The sequence below is a fragment of the Protopterus annectens genome, chromosome 7.part0, assembly GCF_019279795.1.
Source record: "Protopterus annectens isolate FY-2018-M chromosome 7.part0, PAN1.0, whole genome shotgun sequence".
In the NCBI taxonomy this organism is placed as follows: Eukaryota; Metazoa; Chordata; order Ceratodontiformes; family Protopteridae; genus Protopterus; species Protopterus annectens.
The window spans coordinates 1717977095-1717996985 of NC_056739.1; the positions used below are offsets into that span (position 1 = coordinate 1717977095).

Here is a 19891-nt window from a genome sequence, read left to right on the forward strand (position 1 = left end):
GCCACTACCAGAACAGGAAAAGGGACAAGGTTTTTACTCGACTGTTCTTGGTACCCAGAAAGGGCAAGGCCTGGCGTCCAATACTGGATTTATCGAGTTTGAACACACACCTGGACATTCCAAAATTCAAAATGCTGACTTTGCAGCAGCTTCTGCCCATGTTGGGCAAGAATGCTTGGCTGGTGACATTAGACCTAAAAGAGGCATACCTGCATGTCCCAATAAGACAGTCGTGCAGAAGATACCTCAAATTCAAGGCTGGCTTAATGCATTATCAATTCTCTGCACTGCCCTTTGGCTTATCTACTGCGCCCAGGGTCTTTACGAAGTGCCTGGCACCAGTAATTACATTTTGCAGACAAAGAAGTATACAGATATATCCTTACTTGGACGACTGTCTCATTCAAGCAGAGAACAAGGACACTCTTCTTCGACACCTGGCATTTGTGAAAAGGCTTCTAGCATGACTAGGGTACACAATAAACGAAAAGAAATCACAACTGGTACCCTCTCAAAAGATACCATTCCTGGGTGCAAGCTTGAATACAACTGCCCAGATGGCTTACCTCACGCCAGACAAAGGCAACTGAATACTTACTTCAGACTGATGGCAACAAAAACCCAGTTATCTGCAAGACAAATTCTGCAGGCTCTGGGCTTCATGGCATCCTGCATCCTACTGATTCCATATGCAAGACTGCATATGAGGAAACTTCAGTGGTACCTAAAAAGTTTATGGAGTCAACATTCTCACAGTCTGGAAGCAATGATTCCTCTCATTCCCTGCCTACAACAGGAGTTTCTATGGTGGGCAAAGGCATGTGACCAAAGCATGGGACAGGCCTTCACTCTACCCCCTGCCAGCCAAACCATAACAACAGACGCATCAGATTATGCCTGGGGGGGCTCACATGGCAGGAAGCTGCATTCAGGGCATATGGACCCCGAAACAAATGCATCTGCATATCAACCAGAAAGAGATGCTAGCTGTTCAAAATGCCCTAACAGCCTTCAAGGACTTTCTTCATCCAGGACAACTAATGATAAAGACGGACAACACCACGGTCATGTGGTATATAAACAAGCAAGGGGGCACACACTCATACCTCCTTTGCAGATTAGCCATGACACTGTGGGACACAGCTTTGACCTACCAAGTACATCTTCAAGCTCAATTCCTGCCAGGAAAGCAAAATACTCTGGCAGACGATTTAAGCAGAAACCTTATGGATCCTCATGAGTGGAAACTAAATCCACAAGTCTTCAGCATGTTAACAGAGAAATGGGGGAGCCCAGACATATATCTGTTTGCCTCTCCTCAAAATTATCAATTGAAAAGATTCTGCACAAGGACTTATAACAGACAAGCATAGAAAGTGGACGCCCTATCCTTCAGTTGGAAAAACCTATCAGTTTACGCCTTTCCTCCTCTGCCTCTTCTCCCCAAGGTCCTCCTAAAAGCCGACAAGAGAAACCAAAGATGATACTAATTGCCCCGGACTGGTCCCACCAATACTGGTACCCAATCCTAAGGAACTTGTCTCAGTGCCCAGCTTGGACCTTACCTCAAAGACCTCAACTACTGTCCCAGCAAAACAATCAGATCCTGCACAATCAACTACAGACACTGAACCTGGCAGCATGGCTGACCATGTAGTTATACAAACAACACCTCTCAGTAAAGCTGTGGTGGATGTCATTTTGGAAGCCAGAAGGCCTAGTACTAGAAAGTCTTATGCTGACAAATGGAAGAGATGATGTGCTTGGAATCAAGCACAATGAACTGATACAGCAGAAACAAATATTCCTCAGATATTACAATACTTAACTGAGATGCTTGACAAAGGCCTATCTTTCTCATCAATTAAAATCCATGCCTCTGCCATTTCGGCTCATTACAATACAGAGCCACCAATCTTTTCTCATCCTTTACTAAAGTAGTATCGTAGAGGAGCCACAAATTTAAGGCCTCCTAGAAGATCACCATTACCTGCATGGGGCCTCAATTATGTGTTGGAAAAGCTCACCCTGCCTCCATTTGAACCAGCTGCTACTGCTGATATAAAGTTCTTATCATGGAAAACAGCTCTGCTACTAGCAATTACTTCAGCAAGAAGAGTTTCAGAGCCACAGGCCCCCATGGCTGTAGAACCTTTTATCATATTTTACCCAGACAGGGTATCTCTGAGGACAAATCCTTCATTTATGCCTAAGGTGGTTTCCAGTGTGGCTCTTAACCAAACAATTCATCTGCCAACCTTTTTATCCAAATCTGCAGAACAAGGGGGAGAGAATTCTGCATTCCTTGGACATACACAGACAGCTAAGATTCTACTGAGCCGGACTAAAGCTTGAAGAAAAACTGAGCAATTACTAGTGTCATATGCTGCAGGATCAGAAGGAAAGGCTATTTCAAAGCAGACAATTTCAAAGTGGTTAAGCCACTGCATCCGTTTCTGCTACTTACACCATGGTAAACCTGTGCCCAAGGGCATTAGTTCTCATTCCACCAGAGCTGCAGCTACTTCATCAGCCTTTCTCAGAGGAGTACCAACCAGACATTCTAGAGGCTGCTACTTGGAGTTCTGTTCACACCTTTACAAAACATTATCATTTGCCTCTGTACTCTAAGTCCAGGGCAGGCTTTGTCTTTGTTAGTTCTTCAGGGCCTTATAGCTGCACCTAATGCTGTTCAGCTCCAACCTCCCAAGCATAGCTTTGGGATTCTACCCAAATGTAATGACTGCAACAGTGAAACACGAAGAACATAGTACAGTTGTGTACACTTACCATAAATGTAGATGTTCGAGTGTATTCACTGTTGCAGTCCAGGTTACCCTCCCACCATCCCCCTGTCATTCTGGAGTTTATATTTCTTTTTCTATCTTCTACAACCTATGTGGTGTATTTGCTTGTAGATGAAGGTAAAGTTTTTACTGATGCATGTGTGTGTATGTATATATATATATATATATATATATATATATATATATATATATATATATATATATATATATATAAGCTACCTTTTTGGGGGCACCTGACATCGGGGGCAAGAAAAACTAAAGAAAATGGCAGCTGCTGCATGTTGTATACCCCTGACGTCTTGGAAGAAGAGACAGCAATCGACGCAGGACCCAAGACTTTGGAATTCAGGCCGACTGAGAGCAACCTGCCAGCAGATTACCCAAATGTAATGACTGCAACAGTGAATACACTCAAACATCTACATTTATGGTAAGTGTACACAGCTGTACTTTTCTCTTGTTTTTCAGTATGCTGTTTATGCCAGGTTGTGGTTATTTTTGTTCTTCCTAGCATTGTCATTTCAGGGCTCAGCCTCTCATTCTCTGTTGACAGGAAAGCATTGAAGGGCTTTGTACCCAAACTTGTCTTTTTGTCAGCTCTGGTCATGCTGCCTAACAGTTTGGGAACATGGAAGGTGCCCTGAAGCTTTTGAAGCTGTCTTGCTGTTATATCCTTGGCAGGATGTAACCCGTATAGCTAAGAGTACTGCAACAGTCATTATTTGAACATCTCCTGTTAATGTAAGTTTGCTTACACAACTCTTCCTTTCTTTCTTTCTCTTTTTGTCTCAATAATAGGGTGTTCTGGTGACAGAGTTATCTGCTTGTATTAGGAAAGTAAATGTTAGTCAAGGCTCACATGAAAAAAACAAAAAAAGGCATAGCAGCAAATGCCTTCAGCATTCTTTGAAAAAAGTGGGCTTCTGTATGCATCCCTTTCCAAACCGTGTGATCGCCAGAGTATTGCAGAAGATCAAAGATGCCATGGCCAAAATCCTTCTGATAGTTCCCTTATGGCAAAGACAGCAGCGTTTCGCCCTGATAGTTAAGAGGGTCTTCTGCTACTTCCACTGGAGTGTGCACTCATGAAACAAGACATAGGGATTCTGTTACATGCAAATCTCAAGATCCTCAAGTTGGCAGCTTGGATTCTTTTAGGCTGATGCCCTTTAAGGACCATTTCGGGGGGGGAGGTGTGTGCTCCACAAGAGTTCCGAGTCCTCTCATTTCTTCTCAAGTTATGGTTAAGCAGTTCCTGAGAAGGATGCTGTACTTAAGCCCCATCCCTTCTAGGAGGCCAATGCCTTCCCATGAGGCCTCCATTTTGTAATCAAAAAAGCTTACCCTAACCATATTTGAAACTAACTATCTTGGAAAACATTGTTCTCTGTGGTTGCCACACTGATTTGAATGTGTGAACTGGTGCTTATTGATGTTTTAAAGACCATTATTTCAGTCCTTGGTGTAATAAGAAAATGCAGCTAAGGAGGATTTGTAGCAAGTTCAAAGTAGTGGTACATTGACGTGCTCTCTCTTGCTCTGAGATATCACAATCTCAGAGTTAGTATATATCTGGAGCAGAGGTGTGGGAGCCACAGGCCTTTCATCAGGGGGTTCAGGAGGGCTTTACCCCTCTCTGAGCAAAAGTTTGTATAGTGCACCAGCAAGTTTTGGAATTCACCATTAATTTGTTTGAATTCCAATTTATTTCTTCCAGTTTCAAAATCCGTGATTTCTTCGACACTTGTAATAGGGAGCTGTCTAAACTACAGACCCTTACGTGTAGAGAGTACTACATAGTCTTCCGTAAGGAAGAGGTGAATCTCAGATAGACCCTTCCTACATGACAGAAGTGGTTTCAGAACCATTAGTCAGCCAAAGTATTCCTTTTTCTGTCATCTTAACCGGCATAGCCAGAAAGAAAAGGTACTGCTGTTCAGGCATGGTGTCGCACAAACCAGGGAGGTCAGGCAGACAGATCAACTTTGTGTACTTCTTCCCCAGAAAGGAGGGTGGACCTTTTTCCAAGTAAGCCTTGTTCAAGTGGCTGCCTCGCTGTATTACTTTTCATTTAGTAGTGATATGAAATCTGTGAGGGTGCAGTCCACCAGGGCAGCATTAATGATAGCAGCTTTCTTCAAAAGTAATTTGGCTCTGGACTTTTGTGAGGCAGGCTTCCAGTTGGACCTGTCCATACCTTATTCAGACACTACAAAACTAGATCCACAATCTGGGAGGTCAGAATTTGCTACTGCAGTGCTGCAAGGTATGCTGTATCAGTTTCCTCCCCATGGTGGCCTTTTAATTGGTTTTAGTACATTTCCACAGATAAGGATTCATACTGCAGTACTGATCCTTTCTGTACAACTTTGTGTTTAATTCACTGTAGCCATAGGTGTAAAAGAAGACCAACTTAAATGAGAGGGAGCACTGATCAGAACAGGAGAGACAACTCTAGGGAGCTTCTGTAACCCTTTTTGGGCTAGCAGGAAGTCATTGTGCTACCAGCTGTGGGTCTTGTAGGGCTAGACAGATAAGACTCGTGGGAAGTGGGTGCTTCAGCTGGGGCACTCTAATACTTTCTGCAAATGAAAAAAAATGGTGCAGGCTGCAATTTCCTTTTAACAGTGCATCAGACTTGTGTCCTAGGGTGGAGGAGCTTAATTAATTGAGGAAGTTCCAAAGTACTGGATGGATGAATGTTCAGCATTGCATGTTACTCCATGTATAAAAGTTAAAGGGACAATACCAGTGTTCTTTTCTTGGGACACTTTCACCCATTGCATTTATGTCATCATCATTGTCACCACTATCAACTTAACTAGCTGGTCCCAGCCTTATTTTAATTCCTGTACAAAATGTGACATGATTTAATTTTGTTTTCTAACACCTTTCCTTCACTCCTCTTGTGTTTAGAAATCATTGAATGCAGGGTTATATCTTGAAATTATTGAAGGCAGGGCATTACAAATTATTTTATGTGATTCTTTTTAATGACTACTGTTAAACAAATGCTATATTTATTTTGTGTGGATTTGCCTTAGGTGAGAAGGTACCAGAGCAGAATGTGCTGCTAAGCAGAATAAAGTTGTTTTTTCACTTAATTTTATCATCAGCAGCACTGGGTTAAGTTGGAATTGCAAAAGTCAGTTAAATGGCACTGTGTAAGACTAACAGTTGTCATACAGGAATTTCCACATTTTGTAGTGACTGACAAGTCAGAAGGCAGCATAGTAGCATTTGAGTTCATTTATTAATGGATAGTGATGGAGTGGCAACTGAAGTGTGTAGATTTGACAAGTTTTTAAAAAAAGTGAAAAGTGTATACTGCAGCTCCTATAGTAGGAAATCTGATTGCAGGTGGTGCCATTAATGAAAAGGTTGCTTTTTTTGATCAGCACTTTATTATGTAGACTCTGTGCAGTAAAGTTGGAATGTTTGCATCACTTGTATGCTTTCCTCAAAGCTGACGGTTTGGTCATAAAATCATTGAAACACTCAAGCTCTTCACTGTAGAAACAGCTGCAGGTAAAACTTGCAGTCTACCTAATGAGCTGTTGACTGACTAGCTAGGACTACAGCAGTAATCTGAGCTGGACCCTCTCTCAAACTAGTTAAACTTAATCTAGGTGTCCTGTACCCCCCTACCACCACCATCACTATTACCACCCACCTTGCCAAAGCTGAAAAATGCTGATAGAAGAGACTGCAAAATGCAGGCAGAAAATTCTGGACTCAAAGAAATTAAGTCTAGGAACTTTCTTTTAATACTGCAACAGTGAGCGCCATTCTAAGCATCTATTCTTATGGTGAGTTACTCGCATAACTTTACTGTTCTCACAAAAATCCCGTAGTGCTGGTTTAATTTGTGAAGTTTGTTTTTTTCTTGGCACTGTTTTATGAAATATTGCATATATTGTTTAAAAACAACAGTAAGAGTAGTGGATAAATGTGTGATGTTTTATTTGTATAGGCACAGACTTTTCCGTGAACATTGTGTTTGCGTACAAGGGAACTATATTAAAGACTTAAATATCCTTGGAAGAGACCTTTCAAAAACTGTCATAATTGATAATTCACCGCAGGCCTTCGCTTATCAGGTAATTAATATCTTTGAAAAACAGTTTTATTCTGCTTTTTAATAATTCTGCTTTGATATAGTTATAAAAAAAATCTTCAGTCCAGCTAAATGGAATTTCAGTGTAGCAGTTGTGTTAGTGGTCAGTATAATCTTTTTTTTTTTTTATTACTGGGATTCATTATGTTATTGGTATCCTTACATGTATTTTTTTCTTTGTAGCTTTCAAATGGAATTCCTATAGAGAGCTGGTTTGTGGATAAAAATGACAACGAACTTTTAAAGTTGATTCCTTTCCTTGAACAACTGGTAGAGCTGGTAATCTTTTTCCAGATTGCTACATTGTTAATGCGGTTTAATGTTTCACTTGCAACTGTCAGAATACTGGTGTAAAGTAAATTTGTGTTAATGTTCCACATGAAAATTCATTAGCTTTGTGTGTAGAAAGGAGAGCAAGGGAAGGTGGAAAAATACTTAACTTTTTCTCTCACTACAGTAGGTGTACTTAAGGGTCTATCCTCAGCCCCCGTTCAACATTTTTACCAACAACATGCATAAAGTAGTTGAAAAAGGAGCCATTGTACAATATGCTATTGATTGCATGCTTTGATCCACCAGCTCCCATGCTGAGCTCCAAACACAGCATGCCTTCAGTAAATTGGAAGAATGGCTTACTTACTAACTCCCCAAAATACCAAAATAATGATCTTTACTACTAAAGCAGCTTACAAAATCGCACCAGAAATAACTAAAACATCCATAAACAAGTCACCTAGGCTGTACCTGCAAGTGGTCCATTGAGATCAGTTCATTACCCTGGTAAACAAATAAGTATAAATAAATAAAGTTAAACCATGTTACTAGAAGTAGTCCTTGACCAGCACCTTGTGTTTGACCATTGCATTGACTACTCTGTGACCAAAGCCAATTTAAAAACTGTGTGCTTTATTGAATCTAACATTAACCAGACACTCAAACAGAACTATAAGCAGTCCAATATATTTTATTCTTATGCTTACTTCATGCGACCCATTTTAACATAGCTAGAAATCCCCCTTCAACAAACGGGCACGTTAAGATTGCAGCATTTGCTACAAATCTACTTAACAAAATCCGTTAATATGCAGTTCTGCATTATTTATACTGGCTTGAACTCCATAACACACTGAATTACTCTCAACTAAAAAACTCACTCTGTAAAATATTCAAATTTACCAAATGCACAGCAATTAGCAGCATCATAAAATGTAGTTCCGAGAGGCAACACAGATTCCGAGCCTAAACCAAATAACTACCTCTAAATCAAAGAATCACTATGAAGACTCACTATGCATTTTATTTATTTTATTTATTTATTGACATTTGTTAACCGGGTTTGTCCAACTGGCTTGTTGCCCATTTTCAGTGGAGACCCGAGGAGAGAAGCTCCAGTAGTACATTTTAAACGAGTACAATTTTAAACAATATTGATATAACAGCAGTTATAGCAAAAAGATTCACATATGTTGGGTTACATGCATAAAGTTAAAGTTGCATTAAAAAGAATCTAAGTAACAATTTTACATTGATATAGTTCAATAGGTCAACAATAAAAATTTTGTTTGTGTAAAATTATGCAAATGCATAGTAGACACATTGGAGAGAGAGGTGTAATGAGGTACTAAGTATGGTCCTTTTGAGGGTACATAAAGGGAAGGAAAGGCTAGGTAGGGTCATGGCAAGGGCAGGTTCTGGAATTGAGAAAATAAGCTTTTAGTTCATTTTTCAAGTGTGAGGTGTGGGAGATTGAACGTAAGTCAAGGGGAAGTTTGTTCCAAGCATGGGCAAGGGAGTGTTTGTAGAGTAGTTTGGTACTGACCTTTTTGGGTTGTAGATATCAAGTAATTGTTGGTTAGAAGTGCAGAGGGGATGTAGATGGAGACTAAGGAAGATCGAGATGGACAGAAGGAGGGTTTATAAAGAATAGAGTGTAGCATATGAAATTGATAAGATAGCAGAAATTGAGGAAGTTCAAGCCATTGAAGAGAGTTTAAAGAAATGCAGTGGTGTGAGTTGTATGGGGAATTCATAATGAATCTGGCTATTTTATGGTAAGTCTGTTGGAGTTTGTTTAGAGTGGAGGCCTGGATATTGGTAAGAACTGAGGAGGTGTATAAGAGGGAGGGGAGGAGGAGTGCCTGTCCCAGGGTAAGTCTAGATTCAGGGGTTAGGAATTTTTTGTTCCGATATAGCAGACCTAGTTTCTGGTTTGTTTTTTTATACATTGGAGTATGTGCAGGTTGAACTTTAGTTCGTCATCGATAATGACCCCTAGGAGTTTTGTGTGGGTGTCAAGTTGTATAGTTGCATTGTTAGAAGATGTAATAAAAAAGGAGGATTTGTGATGAGAAAGAGAACGGGGAAGGAAAAGTAGGAGTTTGGTCTTTTTGGGATTTAGGATCAATAGACTGTGAGAGAGCCATTGTTCAGTGGATAGTAGGGCCTGTTGGGTCAGGGAGTGTAGTTCAGGAATGTTATTTGAGATGGATATGTGTGGAGTCATCGGCATACTGAATAAGGGAGGATTCTTTGCATGAGGTGTAAAGATCACTGGTGAAGATGTTGAACAAAAGGGGTCCCAAGATGGAGCCTTGGGGAACACCAGTGGAGAGGGGAAGGAAAGGTGAGGAGGATGAGAGCCATTTGACAGATTATTCCCTGCCAGATAGGTAACTATTAAACCAGGCAAGTGCGGAGGCGGATAGGTGGAGATTTGCTTGTTTGGATAGTAGTAGAGGATAAGAAACAGTATTGAAGGCTTTGGAGAGATCTAGGAAGAGACAGGAAATTAGTTTATTGTTGTCTAGGGCCCCTGCAATGATATGAGTGTAGGAGAGGAGGGCAGTGGTGGTGCTGTGGTGAGGACGAAATCCATGTTGGGTAGGGGAAAGTAAGTGGTGTGTAAGGAGGTGATTGAGAATCTGTGAGTGAATACATTTTTCTAATATCTTGGAGAGGGGGACAGAATGACAATGGGTCGGTAGTTTGAGCGGTCATTGGAGTTTCCACCTTTATGAAGAGGGATAGATAAGAAAGATTTCCAAAGAGTGGCGACAGTTGATTCCAGAATAGATTGGTTAATTAGTATAGCTATAGGATAGGCAATTGAGTCAGCAGCAAGTTTGAGGAATGTAGGAGATAGATTGGAGAGCAAGGTTTTAGCTTGATTAATAGAGATTTGATGTAAGTAATGGGAGCTGGCTCAAAAGAAAACAAAGTTTTGTTAGTGGGACTTGGAGGGGTGGGTGGTGAAGTAGAGTTTGGCTTAGAGGTTACCAGATTTTGGATGGAAGAGATAGTGTTTATTCATGAGGGTAGCTGTTTCCTGAGAGGAAGAGTTTGGGTATGGGAATGGATTAGAGGGCTTTCCAGGATAGAGGATGTTGTTGAGAGTTGACCAAAACTTTTGAGGATTGGGTTTGTTGTTAAGCTGAGCAGAGCTATAGTACAACTTTTTTGTCATTAGTTGTATGTTTTTTGCAAGGTTCCTCAGTTGCCTGTATTTTTGAAGAAAATGTGGTTGTTTAGTTTTAGTCCAGGTTTTCCAAGCACAATCTCTTTGTTTCATAAGGGACCTAGTCTCTTTGGAGAGCCAGGGAGCATGGTTTGATTTTACTCAGATCTTCCTAGAGGGAGCTAAGGAGTTTAGAGTATTCATGAAGATGCTATTGAAAGTGCTTACAGCATCGTTTAGGGGGAGGTGTTTTAGGATGGACCAATCTATGTTGTGGAGAATAGAGTTAACTTGAGATGAATTGAAAGTGGATAGTTTTCGACAGTCTTTGATAAGGTGGGGTTTAGGAATATGGGAGTAGTGTCTTAAGATGGTGGTAGGGAGATGATCACTGAGGGAGTCAGGTAAGGTGGTGGGATTGTGGTATTGGTGGGGGGGGGAATTGGTAAGGATCCAGTCTATGATGGAGCTGGAAGTGGAATGTTTATGGAAGCAAGTGGGAGATGTTATAAGTTGGTGGAATCCATGTAGGTGGATACTGAGTTGGGGGGAGTCACTTGTGAGTTTGGACCAATCAATGTTGACATCACCAAGGATAAGTGTCTCATATGGTATGTTGTGGAAGAACCAGGATAGGATGTTTTCAAGAATGGGCAGATTGTTACCAGGAGGAAGATAGAGGCAACTGCAAGTTTTTTGTGGGGATTCAGATGGCAGTTAAGGATGATGATTTCAGCTGGGAGGAAGTCAGGAATTGGGGAAGGGTATGGTGAGAGGTTAAGGTTGTTTGAGTAGAGGATGGCCACGCCACCACCTTTTTTACAGGTCTATCAGATTAGAAGATGATATAACCTGGTGGGAGTATTTCACTATTTGAGATATGTGGCTTGAGCCAGGTTTCAGATAGGGAGAGGATGTGAGGGGTATTGAGAGCTATCCACGAGTGCAGCTCAGTGACTTTATTTGCTAGACTCTGAATATTTAATGAGTAAATAGTTAAGTATTTGGATGGAGATGATTGCTGTGACTGAGGTTGGTGACCGTTAGAGGAGTAAGTTGGGGGCAGTGTAGAGGTACTTTTGGGAGAGAAGAGGGGCCAGGGTTGGGATGGATATCTCCAGAATAAAGTAGGTTTTTAGTGTGGAGAGAGTGTGTAGTAGATGCTAGATGGAGTTTGTATAGCTTTGACTTAGCTTTGTGGGAAGGTTTAAAAACCTGTATTATAGATGGTTTATATAGACTTGAGGTAGTAAAGAGATTAGGGGAGATGGTAAAAGATGAAGTAGTTGGATGTATGTTGTATGAGTGAGAAGTTGGTGAACATAGGAGTGGGTCAGCGAGATTGGAGTGGTAAGAGGTGGAGATAGAGAGAATAAGGGGTAGTGTATAAGATATTAGAAAATAATACATATTGGAATAAAATGTGTTCAGATAGAGTAGATAGAGGCAGTGGTGTAGAGGAAGTGGTGTTGACAAGATTGACAGATTAGTAAGGTGGTTGTGGCAAAAGGCAGGAAGTGGAATTGTAGTGGCTCGTAGGACAGGAAGAGGGGATAGTTAGGTATAAAGGTAATTGTAATGGGGGTGGGTGGGAATGGGGGTGGAGTAGGGGAGCGAAGTGAGCCCGAGCGTAGCGAGGCGAACGGAGCGTGGCTAGCACCCTGGTCAAGATGAAGTCATAGAAACAATCAGAAAAAGATAGTGAAAAACTAGCTTGAGAGACAAGGATATAAAGTTTCTAAAGGTATAGTCACCAAAAATAAAATAAAAAGAAAATATGAGCAGAAGTAAGCTTACAAAAGGACACTGGCCTCAAGCTACACAAGTAGAGTTACTTGAAGCAAACCCAGTGCTGTATGGTTAAAATAAGCTACACTAGAGAGGGGCTTTGGAGGGGAGAGAGGTATTACTAGCAGCTAAAAGCAGGACAAAAAAAAAACATTAATTTGTAAGAGTCTAAAGACATTAAAATAGGGCAGGTGCACTAAGAAATGCTATGAGTGAGGTTAGAAATGAATTCAGGGAAGGGTGAAATACAGAACAGGATAATATACACAGAAACAGTATGAGGATAGTGGGTAACCAAAGAGAAATGATAGGAGCTGCTGGCGTCTGCTTTTCTTGGCGACTAGCAAAAAAAAAAAAAAACACTGTAAATTCTTGTTGTGCTTATAAAGTCTAGCATTAATTAAAAGATTAGCTTATGTAGTAGCTATTTACTGGGACACATACTTCAGTGGTATTATTTTAAGCTTAAAATGGTGGCTTCTGGACCGATAGTTAGAATTGCTATCTGTTAAGGTCCTCAAACTTGTGTTTGCCTGTACTGTGGCCAGGAGAAAACCGCAGGGAAAAATCCACTAGGGCTATAAAAACAGAGAGGAGGGAGATTAGTTATGAGCAAGTAATTCAGGAAAAGAGCGAGAGGCAAAAATACCATGGGCAGAGAGAAAAAAAGTAATACAGGTAGGCAGAGGCAGTATACCTAGCATTAATTTCCATTGTATGAGTGTCTTACATACATACTGCAGCAAAAGAACGTAGTGGAATCTAGGATATCCAAAAACAAAGTCCAGCAAACAAAAAGATGCCCAATTCTGAGAGTAAGAACACTTTTAATTCCAAAAAAACAGATAAAAACAAATAAAAACAGGTAAGCGCTTTCACAATTGCTTGCTTCTTCAGACCTTAACAAACAGTATGAAAAAACAGGCCTTTAAATACAAAAAACTTCCAGTTAATTAAAACCAATTAAAACTGTTGGGTGTTAACACTTATCAATGAACTAAGCCTCTCTTCTTTAGGAGAGGCTTTAAAGCAACAGCACTATTCAAACCAGGTGGCACATATGCTTTAAAAGTTGACAATCCATTTTTAACTCAGCAAATTCAGTCTCATTACTCAAATCCCCTTCCTTTAAACTTTCATTTAACTTCTGTAGTACCAAGAACTTAAAGCTGTGAGTGAGTAAGTCAACGTATAGGGAGAAAACAGTGGATGTCAATACTAAATTTACTGTAGGGATAGCTGTTCATGCTAATCCCCTGATTGGTGGGTCTTTTAGTGATGAGGATGTTGCACCTAATAATGTTGACTATAATGAAGTACAAGCTTTTAAAAAGGCTTTGAGAGTACTAGAGGATAAGCTGTTTAAGCATAAGCTTTTGCTCTGGCAGCGCTTTCATTTTGAAGCAGCTATATTCCATCAGATAGTCCCTAGAAGGCTACGGGTACTAAAAATGCCGTCATATGGTGATAGTTTGCCTGAATTGCTTAAAAGGTGACAAACTCTTAACTTGCAACTAAGTCTGGATTATATGGCACTACTTAATGACTATTTTCGCCCTGAAGAGGATACCTTATCACAAGAAATCAATGATTTGACTTCCCATTTGAAGAGCACGTTTAAAGGAGAGGAGTTTGAGCAGCTATTGGATGACTTATTACTTAATGTCTCTCTCTATGAGAGAAAATTAGAGAAATAGAAGACTAAGAAACTCCGCAGGGACTTTGCGGATTTCCGGGATGGTAATGTGTTCTCCTGGCTGAGGTATACTCAGCCGAATCCCCCTACAAGAAAGTACGTCATCGTTAGATCAACGTACCACAACTGTGACACCCAAAGCCGTTAATGGAGTAGTTGGTGATGCACAACGAGCTGTAGACTGTGCTAATGCTCAGAAACTTGTTGTGGGAAAAGGTGATGTCAGCCTTCACCAAAAAAAGCCTGCGACTAAACATGTAAGTACGGAAAGCTTGCGAGTGGATTTAAAGGCATTGAATGAACCTTTGGATGTATCTGGAACTTTTACAACCATCGCACGCACTGCACATTCTTACTGTATCTCTAGAGGTGGTCGTTCACCTAATAGAACTGTAAGCACTGATGCTTTGCCTGTGGATAGTACTGTATTTAAAGCTCACTCAGATCAGGACAAATCTGATGAGTTTTCATTTGTTAATGTATCTTTAGCCTCTGTAAGTGAAGGAACAGGTGTGGGCTTGTCTGTTGCTACTAGTTTACAAGTTGCTAGCAGTTCAGATGTCGTTTCTTTGTCTGTGGTTGATGTAAGGGATGATATTGATGTACATCTATCTAATGATTCTGTATTATGTGATTCAGGCTGTGCTCTAGATGTGGTTAATACGAAGAGTTTAGATTCTGTAGTTAGACCTAAACTTCCCAGTATTTTTTTTGGACAAGAGCTCTGTCCCCAATAAGAATACTAACTCGAAGTCTGTGTTTTTTTTTTTTTTTTTTTTTTTTCGGAAAAAGCACTACTCATCAGGCAGGACAAACGTATAGGGAGGTCAACGAGTCTCAGAAGGAGAGGCAGGATGCAGTCAGACCCTCCGACTTACTCCAAAGCCCACATGACACACAGTCGGAAGTGAGTAATTTGGTTTTTAACTTGTCATCTAGTGAGCTCACAATAGAACAGCTAGCTGTGTTGAACAAAGGTCTTTCTTTTATACCTGCTGCAAAAATGGACCTTGTGGAGACTATTTTAGATCTTAAAGTGTTTGCCAGGAATGTTATGTTGAAGGCTATCTTTTCAGGTAGTGATACTGGAGTCTGCAGCACTTTTAAGAAACCTAGCACATTTACACCAGTTAACTCTCCAGCTATGGAGTCTTTTGTTAAGTTATGTGAGGATGACTTAAGGAAGGTCCTTTAATGACAAAAATAATAAATGTTTTTTTAATCTTAACACCTAATGAGCATGAGGCACTGAATCAATTGGTTAGAGCAGAGCACCTAGTTATTAGACCAGCCGACAAAGGAGGTGGAGTTGTAGTGTTGGATAAGTCTGTCTATCAGGACAAAATGCATGATATGTTGTATGACAATACAGTGTATGTGTTATTGCAGAAATTTCCAGTTAATGGTATAACTAACAGGCTGAATTTCTTTATGTATGACTTACTAATGACAGCAGATAGACTACTCTCTCTACACTTATTTTTCTGTAGAGCACCCCACTATACCACAGATCTATGGATTGCCAAAAGTGCAGAGAGAGACCAAGGATCCTCCCCGTCGCCCCATAGTTTCAGGAAGGGGATGGCTCACTGAGCCAATGTCGATATATGTCGATAAACAACTGAGAGGTGTATTGGGCAAAGTTGATACAGTTTTGAGAGATAGTAAACAGTTTCTAGAGCATTTATACAACTGGGCTAGGGGTAGATCTAGTAATGACATCAAAGGAATGTTGTTTGTTACTCTAGATGTGAAATCACTGTTTACTGTGATACCCAATGAGGATGGGATTGAGCGGGTAAGGCGATTCTTGATTTAAGAAGGTGGCTTCTCTAACTCTAAGGTTAGCATGATCTGTGCCCTGCTAGGGTTGATATTAGAAAATAATTTGTTTCTCTTTGAGTCGGAATACTTTCTACAAGTTGTAGGGGGTAGCAGTGGGCACAGCGTGTGCCAACACGTATGCAAACTTGGTTTTAGCCATTTGGGAGCTAGAATGTGTCTTCAGCAAAGATCTATATAAAACACGTCATGTTTTATAAGCAATTTGTGGATGACATCTTTTTTGTTTGGGATGGTACTATGGATGAGGTTCAAGCCTTTGTGGACATGTTAGAGACTTCAACTAATTGTCTTTTTCTCTGCACTACACTGTTGACATCATTGATTTTTTAGACATTACTGTGAGCAAAGATATGTTGGGTAACATGTCCACTAAAATGTATAGGAAACCATGCAGGAAAAATAACATCTTACATCGTTCTAATATGCATCCATCCCACGTTACTAGGAATGTGGTTAAAAATCAGGTTCTTAGGTGCATGAGATTGCATACTAATGCTGACTCTTTAGACCAAGCTTTAACAGTGCTAAAGGCAGATCTATTGAAGAGGGGCTATAAGGGCAGTGAGATAGATAAGGAAATTAGAGAACTGAATACATCGGTTGGTGTCAAAGTAAAACCTTACTTCTCTGACAGCTCCTCAAGTTTAGTGAGGGACACAGAGGCTAACAGCAACAAGGGTGTAAATAGGGTCTGTTTGTCCTATTCAGCAGAGGTTAATAAAAGTGTGTGAAGTCATAAAGAAAAATTGGTCTATCCTGTTGACTGATCCCTCTGTCAGTGAACATATAGAACAATTTCCTAAGTTTTGTTTTAAAAATACCAAGAACTTAAAACAGCGACTCTGTTATACACGCACTGAACCATATAGGCACCTTACCTCCCAGCCATGGGCACTCATGCATGCTGGTCTTGCAAGGCATGCAGTTATATATGGTCTACACACTTGATTATGTATCCATTAAGTATGGAACCTATGCATCTGTCCTTTTTTGCAGATTGTTGTACAAAAAATTTGGTCTATATGGCTAAGTGTAATGTATGTGATTCATATTACATAGGGAAGACAAGTCGTATGTTTAAGGACAGGATTCTGCAGCATCAGAGTGATATACGAAATACTAAATTAACAAATGCATTAGCGAAACATGTATCTGAAGCTGGTATGAGTCACAGCTTTAAGTTCTTGGTACTACAGAAATTAAATGAAAGTTTAAGGGAAGGGGATTTGAGTAATGAGACTGAATTTGCTGAGTTAAAATGGATTGTCAACTTTAAAGCATATGTGCCACCTGGTTTGAATAGTGCTGTTGCTTTAAAGCCTCTCCTAAAGAAGAGAGGCTTAGTTCACTGATACGTGTTAACACCCAATAGTTTTAATTGGTTTTAATTAACTGGAAGTTTTTTGTATTTAAAGGCCTGTTTTTTCATACTGTTTGTTAAGGTCTGAAGAAGCGAGCAATCGTGAAAGCGCTTACCTGTTTTTATTTGTTTTATCTGTTTTTTGGAATTAAAAGTGTTCTTACTCTCAGCATTGGGCATATTTTTGTTTGCTGGTTTTACACACACAGCTAGGTAAGAACACAGCAGTGTTTACACCTATGCATAAGGTAATGCAGAACAACAGTAGTTAACAGCACAGTGTAGACATACACAAGGCAATAATTCACAAAGCAGGAAAACAGAAATTCAGGATACTGAGGACAAGAACAATTGGTACACTTTCAGGCAATAGTTCTTCCTTTTACATTAGTACTACACCAAGAAATTATAGTGAAAATACTACAGATACATTTAAATGTGAAGTTAAGGTGCTGGTGCTCCTTGCAACAAGAAACTTAGTTGGTAAATATTCACATTTACAGTTTTCTTTCATTAAAAAACAAATAAGATGGGTACAATTCAAACGCTAAGCTACCTGTGATCATAAGTTGCTGGAGCTTCTTGCGACAGGGCAATTTTGCATACCTAATAGAGTGTACAGTTTCCCTGTAACTCAGAACTGAAGCAAACCAAAATACCTTTCATCAGGAAATTACATAATAACAGTAATATGTTGCAGCATTAACCCTTGACTTGAAATCAAGAATATCCTGCAGTTAGTGCCATGTAAATATTACTTCCAACTGCTATGTACCCCCTCCCGTTTCTACATTAGCTTCACTAATTGCTCTTTAATTTGTATCCATTAACCCAGTAATATTCTCTTCTCTCCATTGTAACCAAACTTCACCTTTTTCTCACATGACTTCTCTGCTTTAAGGCTTGCAGTTTGCCAAGTGTACTACTAAAAATATGCATGATGCGAATTAAGTATCTATACTGCTGTAAAGGTTAATTTAAACATTTGTACTCCTTCTCGTGCTGCAAGTATGTATATCTATATATATATATATATATATATATATATATATATGTGTGTGTGTGTGTGTATAGGTGCGTGTTTGTATGTATGTGTGTGTGTGTGTATATATATATATATATATATATATATATATATATATATATATATATATATATATATATATATATATATATATAGATGTGTGTGTGTAAGTGCATACATACATGTGTGTGTATGCAAAACGTATTATGTACTCGGGTGCACTTACATATATGCTTACTCATGGGTTCATAGGTGTATACTAAACTAACAAATACTAGGGCCCTTGTAAGCCTAGCCATACAACCCAAATGTGACCCACAAATTTGTTTTATTTATAGGGGTGATTTTCTGACTACCTTTGTCCATAAGGACAAAAGTGCCAGACCAGGGGTAAATTTCCAGTTTACCAAACCCATTGGACCAAGTTGCATTTAAATAGAGATAGGGGGAACTCTGCTTTAAATGGATGGGGGAGTCTGTTCCAGAGAGTGAGAATTCTCTGAGAAGCATATCTGTCTCTCCAACATGTCCTGTTATGTCGCATTCAAAATTTAGGTCTTTGATCTAGTAGTTCTGATACCGTTTGTTGTGCAAAAAGTTCATCAAAACAGGGTCCAGAGATACATTGTATGCCAAGCAAAGAAAATCTCTCAGAAGTCTGTATGATACTGCATAAAGAGACAAGGCTTTGAGGCACTCAGCATAGGACATTGTGTTTACTCCCTGTATCCTTTTTTGTAAGGAAACTTTATAGACATTCCTGTTGCTGCATGTGTCTGCTCAGATGCATATCGAAGGGGGCATTGTACTCTATAATGCATCTGATGAGGGCCAAGTGCAGAAGTGTGATGACCTTTCTGGACCTCGATGCCATGCCGTTGCTTGTAAGTTGAGCAACATAGAATGATTTTCTTACTACCATGGAAACACGTTGATGGAAAGCTAGGTTAATATCTACATGAGTTCCAGATCCCTGACAAGTTAATCAACTTTTAGGGGTATTTTATTGATGACTTAGTTAACCAGGATTGCTGACTTCCCAAAAGTTACTGCAATGCATTTTTTGATATTGAATTTTTAGCCATGGCTTTGGCACCAAGCGTTAGCCTGTGTTAGACCTTCCTGAAGGGTGTTCTCTCATCTAAGAGCGATTCTGTGACTGCTTCTCGTTTGCAGTTATCTGAGAACTTGGTTAGTCAGAGGTATTTGACGTTGGCTTTAACATCTGAGAAGTAGATGCCAAAGAGAAGTGGGCCTAGCACAAAGCTCTGGAGGATTCCACTGGTGACCAGCCTCTCTGTGGAGGTGGCCCCATTGATTCTAACCTACTGCTTCCTTGTCAGTGAGCTAGCTAGCTATCTATTATAAAGGAGTTTATACCTAGTTCTGTAAGTCTGTTGACCATGCTTAAGTAGGGTATTGTATTAAATTCTTTAACTAGATCTAGGTAGTTAGCATGCGCAGTTTTCCCCTCATCCATTTCCTTATTGACCTTTTCCAAGAAGTCTACCAGATTCCGTAAACATGACCTTCCTTTGACAAAGCCAAAGTGGGACGGATCCAGTGTCTTGGAGGTCATCTGTATCTTATTGGTAATTTCCTTGATAATTCTTTCTATGGCTTTGCAAATAAGACTTGTCATACTAATGGATCTGTAGTTTCCAAGATCTGTTGTAAGCCCTTCATCATGAAAGGGGATGACCATTGCAGTCCTCCATTTACATGACACAAAATCTGTTTCAAGACTGTAGTTAAATGATGACTCCAGGGGTCCTGATGAGTTGTATTTTAGACTGTTCA

At 39.9% G+C, this 19891-nt stretch overlaps 1 protein-coding gene across 1 annotated transcript in view; it reads left to right on the forward strand.

Annotated features, from left to right (window-relative positions):
• The window catches only part of CTDSPL2 (CTD small phosphatase like 2), a gene marked incomplete in the record, with an annotated part of 2284573 nt that overhangs the window by 2157154 nt on the left and 107528 nt on the right, over window positions 1-19891 (forward strand). The window contains 2 exon segments of the mRNA XM_044078258.1: window positions 6781-6907; window positions 7108-7203. Of these exon segments, the coding sequence (XP_043934193.1) occupies window positions 6781-6907; window positions 7108-7203 (223 nt within the window).